Source organism: Nycticebus coucang, chromosome 16, assembly GCF_027406575.1.
Source record: "Nycticebus coucang isolate mNycCou1 chromosome 16, mNycCou1.pri, whole genome shotgun sequence".
Classification (NCBI taxonomy): Eukaryota; Metazoa; Chordata; class Mammalia; order Primates; family Lorisidae; genus Nycticebus; species Nycticebus coucang.
In genome coordinates this window covers 2185635-2194468 of record NC_069795.1, presented here as the reverse complement: position 1 = coordinate 2194468, position 8834 = coordinate 2185635, and the positions used below count along the sequence as shown (strand labels likewise).

The 8834-nt window shown below is 56.2% G+C and overlaps 1 protein-coding gene across 6 annotated transcripts; it reads right to left on the bottom strand.

Moving 5' to 3' along the window:
• Positions 1 to 373: 373 nt before the first annotated feature.
• Positions 374 to 7702, bottom strand: CFAP410 (cilia and flagella associated protein 410). Of its 6 annotated transcripts, none has more exons than XR_008374831.1 (9): positions 7560 to 7702; positions 6593 to 6611; positions 5196 to 5242; positions 3883 to 4112; positions 3300 to 3462; positions 2427 to 2517; positions 1581 to 1700; positions 866 to 1040; positions 374 to 715 (listed from the first exon to the last, which is right to left on the bottom strand). XR_008374831.1 is itself a non-coding variant. In XM_053564322.1 (9 exons), the coding sequence occupies exons 1-8, from the start codon at positions 7634 to 7636 to the stop codon at positions 918 to 920; spliced, it is 870 nt and encodes a 289-aa protein (XP_053420297.1). In that variant the 5' UTR covers positions 7637 to 7702; the 3' UTR covers positions 374 to 715; positions 876 to 917. The 6 variants fall into 6 exon arrangements, 4 of the variants coding, with proteins under 4 accessions (XP_053420297.1, XP_053420296.1, XP_053420299.1 ...); XM_053564322.1 differs by having other exon boundaries at positions 876 to 1040; XM_053564321.1 differs by having other exon boundaries at positions 374 to 1040.
• Positions 7703 to 8834: the final 1132 nt, after the last annotated feature.

Here is an 8834-nt window from a genome sequence, read left to right as displayed (position 1 = left end):
AACAGGGTATGTGTAGGAGCCCATACCCACTGGGGGTCCTGGGGAGGAGTCAGGGTGGGGACTGGAGGGGCCCATCAAGCCCAGAATGAGGTGGGCCGCAAGTGAGGGTGGATGGGTGCATGCCCACAATCCAGCATGCAGGCATCAGGAGGTGCTGGGTGGAGGCCACGGGTGCTGATCTGGGTGGAGGGAGCCATGGAGGGGAGTGGGGGCTGAGGGCAGGCTGCTCATGGTGGGTCCAACACAACAGCCTCCAACTGTGGTGGGAAGACATGGGGTGGGTTAGAGGCCAGCATAGGCCCTTGGTGCTCATGCTGGGGGTGGGGTGGGGGAAGAGAAGGTGGGCACCCACATAAAATCACCTCCATGTTCTCCAAGACAGTGCTTTATTGAGTGTTCAACAGCATACCATTACAAGGGGGCACAGATGCAGGCCTATGACCTTCTGTCCCCAACATGGTGCCTCAACTTCCCATCGCTCAGAGAATACCCATGACTGGAAGTAACCCTACAGGTGATTCACCCCCACTTCACCTTGGCCTTGACCAGGCCCTGAGTACAACAGCCACCACCATGTCAAAAGTGGCTCATACCATGGGGGGAGCTTCATCTTCAAACACAGCGGAGGAGAGTTGGGTGGCCTTCCAGACACACCACTCCAGCACTGGGTCTGTGGTCTATGCAGCTGTCACGTGACCTGATGTGCTCTCAGCTCCTGCATGGAGGTGGACGTTTCACAGACCTAGGTCCCAACCCCACCAAGAAGGGTCTGAGGGAAGGCCCCCTGTGTTCTGCCCAGTCCTGAGCTTAGCACAGCCAGATTTGGTTTCCCCATGATGGTTTGAAGCGACACCCTTCCTGTCACCTGCACACACCCTTGGTTTCCAGAGGCACCAGGAAGGCCCAGGGTTGCAGTGTCACCACCTGGATCCTGGCAGCCTCTTCCCAGAGGAAGCTTCCAGACCATGTTCCAGAGGCCCCTGGCAGCTTGTCCCCATGGCCCCACGTGGTTGGCGTCGACCGCCCACTGTTGCAGTGCCCTTGAGAGGGAAGGAAGCACACCCTCCCTGCCCCACTTCAAAAAGGAAACACCCTTCCGTGGCAGTGGGGGCTGCAGAGTGCCAAGGACCAGGGGTCTGCCCTCTGTCCTGCAGTCTCCCCAGTCCACAAACCTATCACTGACTCAGGGCTGAAATGGGACTGTCAAGGCCCCTCCTGCCAGCTGGGGAACATGTGCTTCCAGATCAGACTTGGAAATACTTTATTAGGAAGGATGGCCCGGAAAGCCCTCCCTTGGAGAAGAGCCCAGACTCCTGACCACTGGAGAGCCCCCAGACGTCCAGCTGTGGCAGGCATCTCTGCCAGTCTAGGCCAAGGCTCCTTTTCAGCTACAGGCACAGGAGCTGGTTCCACCCTGCCAGCACCTGACACTCCCTCCTGCCCTTGGGCCTGGCAAACCGAGTGTGGCTTTCCTGCCAGGGCTGAGGCTGTGGCCCTCCACCTCCCAGGTGCAGGAGGAGAGGACTCTGGGGTCCATGTGCTGGCCCGGCAGCTCTGGGTCCTGGTAACAGTCACTCCACCTGCTCCTGCAGCTCCTGCCCCTGCAGGGCCTGCAGCCGGCTGCCAACAGTCCACCGCACGGCCTCCAGCCCCTCCATGTCCAGCTCCCGCAGGAGCAGCAAAATGGCAGTCAGCACGTTCTGGGGGCAGAGAGAGCTGCTCAGTCCCCTGGAGACACAGACACGACTGCAGATGCTGTTCTCAGAAGGGCAACAATGCCCTTCCCACCAGGAAGGCAGGGCAGGGTTTTGCACATGGGGGGCTCAGTGTGCAGCTGGAGGACCATGTCCAGCTGTGCATGGTCTTCCCTGACCCTGACCTGTGCCACACCCAGACCCTATTCCCTGTGAGTCTGCCCGCTCCTCCTGTAGTCTGGACGTCTCCCTGAGCTGCTGCCCTCCTCTCATGACCCCAGGAGGCCCGGTCTAGTCCCCAGTGCCATGGTCCCCTCTGGCACTCACACTGCATTCAGCCTCTCTGGCTGGGGCAAGACACTTCCCACACCTGACAGCAGACAGGTTTCTCCCAAAGCAGCAAACCTCTGCTAACTTTAGCTTGGCTCTGAGAAGATACACTGGGAACGCCAACACTATGGACAGACAGGACTCCTCCCAGGCCTGGGCCCTACTACTCACTGGGTGCTGGCTTCAGGGCCCCCTCTCGTGAAACCAGCCTTACTGCCCCCTTCTGCTATGGGATGACACTTCTCATTAGCTCAGGTCTAGAAAGCAGGCACATGGGCCCTGAGGGCTGGTCTACCCTCTGGGCCTTGGCTTTCTGAGTTCCCACAGTGTCCCCCACCACGACTCCTGCATTCTGGGCAGAGGGAGCAGTAGCCACCTGGACAGGGTGGGCCTGCCACTCACCCTGTTCTTGATACTGTTTGAAGCATCTTTTTGTGAAAAGGAAGAAAACTGGTCCTGGGAAGGGGCCTTCAGGCCAAGCTGGGCCTGGACACTGTTGGGGAGGGGAGACAACAGGTAAGTCGGAGCTGGAGGGGCTGGGGTACCAGTCACGATGTCTGCAGGTCTCTCCTGCTGGGAGACTCCAGTCATACAAATGGGCTCTCCCATCCCAGGGTGTGGAGGACGTGCAGGAGGCTGACTCCAATGGGCAGAGGACATTCCAGATGCCACCTGGGCGACTTCTGGGGAGCCTCAGCATAAGGAATCATGGCTCTGGTACTTTTTTCTCTTTCATCTTGTGAGGGCCACCTCCTCACATGCAGGGCTCTCCCCGACCTGATATCTTCCACCCAGGGCCTTGGGGTTCGGGGGGCACCTAAACACACAGAGCCCATGTGTTAGGCAGCAGCCGTCGATCTCAGAGGTCACATCCCAGGTTCCCCCCACACTGCAGGGACCCAGGGGGTAGGCTCTGAGGACCTGTCTCTACTGCCTGCTCCAGTGTTTCTGTGAGCTGTACTGCAGGAACTGTGTGGGTCAGCTGCACAGCCCTGCCACACACGGTGCCCCATTAACCATCAGACCGGGAGTGGCCTCCAAGCTGTGGCCCCAGTAAGGCCCTGCTTATACCCCCCCCCAAACTCCCACCTGGGGCCACAGGAGGGGGCTGACAGCCTGCTTCTCTGCAGCTACAAGACAGAAATGCTACTGAGATTACTGCAGGCTGCCTGGGTTGCCCCCTTGACAATGCTGAGGGGAAGGAACCACCCCAGATACCCTCCCAGCACTGGCCAGAGGCACAGAGCACAGGAGGCCCAGTGACCCGAGCCTCACTCTGCCTCCTCCTCGCCACAGCTCAGCAGGTCCTGGCCGGTCTCAGTAGTGGAGCTGACCAAGCTCAGCACGTAGGATGGCTCAGGGCAGCCACTGTCTCTGCCTGGAGCGGTGATCTCATCTCCTTCCATCAAGGCCCGGGACAGCTCCTCCTCTGTCACAGCTTGGGGGAGGTCAGAGGAAGGGCATCAGAGTGGCCTCAGCACGTGTAAGCCCCAAGCAGTGCTGTGCAATGGCACCAGCGCACTAGATTCAGGGCCATGGAGCTGAGCCTGCCTGGTCCCTGTGCACTAGTGTGACGCTGCTCGCCATGGAATGCGCATGGTGTTTGGTGTGGCCCTGCTCTTCACAGCAACAAAAGGAGAGGAGCCCTGCTCCGCACCCGTGTCCAGGTGCCCAGCTACACGGACATTCCTGAAAGGAGAGCACAGACCTGGGGATGGGCTCCTCCAGGAGACTCTCTGCATGGACAGCTGTTCTTAAAAGATCAGGGACTTGCAGAGAATAGGAAGGAGGGACAGGGGACTGCTCCACCAGGATTTGCTCCCACAGTGCAGACCAGCGTGACCCCTTGGACACCTACCCTGGTTGTCCAGTTTCTGGAGGTTGGGCAGGTTGCGCAGCACAGTCATGCGGTAATGCTGGGGGTCAGTGCCGCAGCACGGGTTCTCGGCCAGCCACAGCACCCGCAGGCGCGGCAGGCCCTTCAGGTGGAAGAGCTCGGCCAGGCTGGGGATGCAGTTCCTCCGCAGGTATAGCTCGCTCAGGCGCCGGCAGCTGCTCACGGGCTCCAGGGTGGAGACACTGTTGACACTGCACAGAGACCAGCACTGTCGGGAGCCCAGCCAGCAGGGCTCGGGCAGCTGCTCCGTCTCATCTCAATCACAAAGGCAGGAAAGGGCTCCCACTGGGCTTGTGCCCACCTGCTCAGCTTTCACAGGTGAGGAAACCTCCCAAGACACACACCACCTTGCTCTGAAGCAGACAGTGGCCAGAAAAACATGGCAAGATGTACTAGCAAGCTCCATATCACGCAGAACCCAGCAGAGAACTGCCAAAATTCCACATTAATAAAGACGATGGGATTGATTTTTGTCTACAGAAGTGCAAGCACTTCAAAGAAACAAAAACGCAAGGTAGCATCTGGCAGAGATGGGAGGTGTGACACTGCAGCTGTGGCAGAGCCACTCTCATGGGCACCCGGTACTGTGCCCATCCACCTGCAGCATCGTTCTGGGAGCTGCACCGCATCTGGCACATACCTCAAAAGGAGGTTCTAAGTCTCCCCATAAGGATGTACCACCACCCTCGACCCTTGTTAACGTGGTGGTTCTTGGTACCCAGTGCAGAGTGTGGTACTTCATATAATTTATTTCATTTAGCATCTCAGTATGAGGTAATACAATACCATTTTGCCAATAGTGAACCCTGCCCAAGGCACAGCAGTCATTGTGAAGCACAGACCAAACCCACAGCCTGGCCTTAGCCCTGCTCCTTGACGGCTTCCTTCTGTGAGCACTAACACTAAAGCCCCTGACTCCCCTCATGGAAGACAGCCACCCCGCCTGCCTGCCCACCCCACCCCAAAGCAGGCCATGGTAGCATTAGGAGGGCCCCGCCCACTGCAAAGATGACTCCAGGTAGCCCAGAGGCTGAGGATGGGCAGGGCAGGCAGCAGGGTGGCCAGACCCTGAGGAAGGAGGCAGGGGATGGTGGATACATGGGCTGCCAGGCTCTCACTACCCCAGCCCCTCCACCTGCAAAAGCCACCCTCCCCGACTACGTTGGAAGTTTCCAGGTCATCTCATGGCACTCATGTCCCCTCCCAGGGGAGGGACATGAGGCTCTGCCCCAGCTTCCATGCCCCGGGCCTGGTGTGACAGTAGGAGCCGGTACCTGAGGGTGATCACCTCCAGGCTGGGCATTTCCCGGCATATGGAAATCTAGAAGGAAAAATACGTGGCTGAAACATGGCTCTGCACTGGCACCATCGCATCGCCTCTATCAGGCCAGCAGAGAGCTGTGTCCAAGCCTCAGTCAACTCTATGCCAGGGCTGAGGGGAGTGGCCTTGCCAGATGGACATTTGTGAGATGCTGGGCTCTGTGCACGCTCCACTCTGAGGCCCAGACAGTCCCCCAAACTGAAAAAGAAATGTGTGTGCGCACTCTCACTTGTATTCTGTGTAAAGTCCTACAACAGTGTCACTGCTAGCTACTGTGCCAGCTGCAGACAAAGCACACATCATTTGAGATGCCCTCAGAGGACATCAGGTAGGGCCCTCAATGCTGGAACAGACAGTGTTTCTTTTTGCTGTCCCAGAGATATAGGAAAACACAGAAGTCCCCTTTTGCAAAAACAGCTGGCCCAAAAGTGAGAAAGCCCTTAAACTGGACCTCAGGCACGTCCGCCCTGTTAATTCAGTGGCTAGGTGTGTGGGTTCCATCCATAAAACCCTCGTAACCTATAAGGTCGCTAAATGGCACATGTCCCAAATATGTGACAGCCTGCTGAGTCCTGGGAGCTGAGTCAGGGCCTGTTACTAGACAAGGTCCCCAACCTTGCCAAGCTCACAGGCCATCAGAATGCTTCAATCTGCCTGGGATTCGTTCCCCACCTCTGTATTTCTGCTGCTAAATATGCAATGTTTCAGCAACAGCACGAAATGAACTATGTCCATGTGCTACATGTCCAAGCTTTTTTGGACTAGCCTAGTGACTGAGCCACATTCAATTTTGTTATAAGGAGAGGTAGAGTTCAAGTTATAAAAGAAAAGTAGATTAAGAAATAAAAGATTGACACAAAGTCCCTGTGTAAGTTGGGGACATTTGGTCTAGCATTGAGAAAGAGAGAGAGAGAGAGAAAGAAAGAAATCTATTGGCAGACCCATATGCTCAAGTTGCCCCACCTTAAGGAGGCTCAGTCCTGCCTGACATGGATGGGGAGGGGGACCGGATCTGACTGAGAGGACAGGTGAAGTGAGGATGCTATGGGGAGGTGAAACCAGCGCCCCTCCAGGTGGAACACTCTGCAGGTCAAATCTTAGACCTACTCCCATCCTCTGTGAGGGAGACCAGCGAGTGATAAAAGAACGTTTCTCTTACAGGAATGTACCAGGAACTTGCAAATAAATCTGGGCACCACAGAATTTTTCACTAGTGGGTCTGCATTACAAAAACCGCTTAAGGCTCAGGATAGAACTAAGCACACTTTGGTCAGTTTCACAATTCTCTAGGAGAAGAAGTTACCACTTTTGGTACTGGGGCTATTTGGAGATAATTAATACAATACTTACATCTGTGAGCCGGCTACCCCTGGAGAAAGAAAAGACAGACACACTTTAATTTTATACATTAAAGACAAAAATTCCGAAAATTAATTATCTACAAACCTTAAGATTTTAATGACCTAGTAACAAAGAAACGTTGTCCAGATAACTGGCAAAGGTGTCAATAACTGGTTCTTAGTTGATTTTTAAGAGGGTACTTTTCACAATCGGGAACAGAAGCAGCTGCCCCACTGGCAGGACACAAACGATCCACTCACTCTTATGGTCTCTGAGAGGCAGAAGGTTAATTTCCCTCACAGATGTAAACAAGGGAGTCTTTATATGAGGCCGAGTTCAAGGGCTAAACATGCAACTTATGAAGCAAACTTTAAAAACCTGAAATAGGGCTGTTGTTTCTGTCCACTTAGAGAAAGTATTGACCATCCCATGAGAAACAAAGAAATACATTATTGAAAGCAAATGACACACGGAAATTGTGGTCAAAACACCAGATGTGACAGAGGAAAGAAAAGGGCATTTTAATTAACAGGGACCAACACGCGGCCTGCTGTGACACACTGGAGGGCCCCTCCTGCCCGCTCACAGCGCTGGGAGCGCCTGCTCTAGAAGCTCGGCCTTCCGCGGCCCAGGGGGACCCGCCGCCAAGCCTGCACCGGCCGCAGCACCTGCGGCCCTGGCTGTCGCCTGCCGAGCACTGAGAGCGTCCCGAAGCCTTCACTGAGCGTCTCAGCGGCCTTTCCCTCCGCTGCGCTGGGCCCCGACCGCCGGCGCCGCCTCGAAGCGCCTCCGCGGGTCTACAGGACGCTCCACTCGTGCTAGGCCAGGGCGGCGTGGGGGTCGGGGGGGCCCGCGGCCAGACCGCCACCCTCGGTTGTGAGCTCTCGCAGTGACCAGCGCCAGCGGCCCTGGCCGGCTGCGACACGGCACAGAGGCCGGCCCGAGGCGCCCCGCTCTCCCGGCCCCTGGCCCTCACCAGCAATTGAGTTTGCGCACGTTGTGCAGCTCCGAGGCCTTGGCCCGGGCCAGGACCATCTTCCGCGTCAGCTTCATGGCGGCTGCGCCGCGCAGGCCCCAGCGGGGACCAGCCTGCCGGTTCCTCTCGCTGGTACCCGGGAGCGGCGCGCGTCTCTAGGGGTGGGACCAGCGTCGTCAGGGGGCGGATTCTGCGAGCCCATTGGCTCCCGGTGAGGTGGCGGGGCCGGGCGAGCGCGCAGAACAACATTGGCTCCGCCCCCACGCCGCCGTCTCGGGTCTGGTCCTGCGCATGCGCCGCTCAGGAACCCGGCTCCCAAGCGATTTGGACTCAACCCAAGATTCGCGGGGCCAGCCGCCAATGGCCGGGTGCGGGCGTGAGCGACCCGGGGCCCTGCCCTCAGGGAGTCGGCCCCAAGAGCGCCCAGGGCCTGTCTGAGCGCGGGCCGATCGTGGACGGGCAGGGGCTCGTCACTCCCTGCTCATCATTTTTGTTATAGGGATCAAAGTTAGAGGGAACTTCATTTTCCTGCCACTTGAAACTGACCTGTTTAAGAAATTTGTATCTCTCTCTCCTGATTTCTGGGAATACCAGATGTTCAGCATAAGTGGCTTCATTTCGGTTCTAGTCTGGTCTAAATGGCCAAGGACAGGAGCTTAGTGCAAAAAAAATACCCTCATGTAATTTTTATTTAACACCTCCTAATGTATTAGAAGGAATGTCCCTAGGTGTCACTTCCTAGTCATTTTGCGTCCTCTGGCTCACTCACTGTGCTCCTTGGCTATACATCCCCCCTTGTCCTGGCTATATTTGGAGTTGACCCCAGTCTTTCTCCCTTCTTGTGATAGTCTTGAATAAATTCTTCCTATCATTGCAACAAGTATCAGAATAATTTTTTTCTTTAATGTAGGTTGAGGGTTGCTCTCCTTGGAAATGTCTCAGCAACATCTGAAGGCTAGTGTCCCTGAGACCAGTGGAGGACCTGCTGGACAAGGGGTTGATTCAGTGGCAGAGAACAGTTTCACTTTCTGCACAGTGAACTTAGGCTCGGAGAGTTCCTCATCCCGCCCAGCCCGCCACATTTATTATAAAGGCAATACAGAGAGTTCTCAAAGAAGAACATTCTCACCATTGTTTAACAGCCACTCCTGTGTTTCGTATCACTTGTATTTTGCTGGTCCATGGGTGCTGTGGGGTTCGTTTATGAGTCAGATTCCTTTTTTTTTTTGGCTGGGGCTGGGTTTGAACCTGCCACCATCGCTGTATGGGGCCAGT

Excerpts from the sequence above, each read along its gene's own strand:
- CFAP410 (XM_053564321.1), bottom strand. The coding sequence starts at position 7,636 with ATGAAGCTGACGCGGAAGATGGTCCTGGCCCGGGCCAAGGCCTCGGAG. Across the intron at positions 4,113-5,195 it reads CTGGAGGTGATCACCCTCAG|TGTCAACAGTGTCTCCACCC; the intron begins GTACCGGCTCCT and ends GTCTCTGTGCAG. Across the intron at positions 1,701-2,426 it reads CAAACAGTATCAAGAACAGG|AACGTGCTGACTGCCATTTT; the intron begins GTGAGTGGCAGG and ends CTCTGCCCCCAG.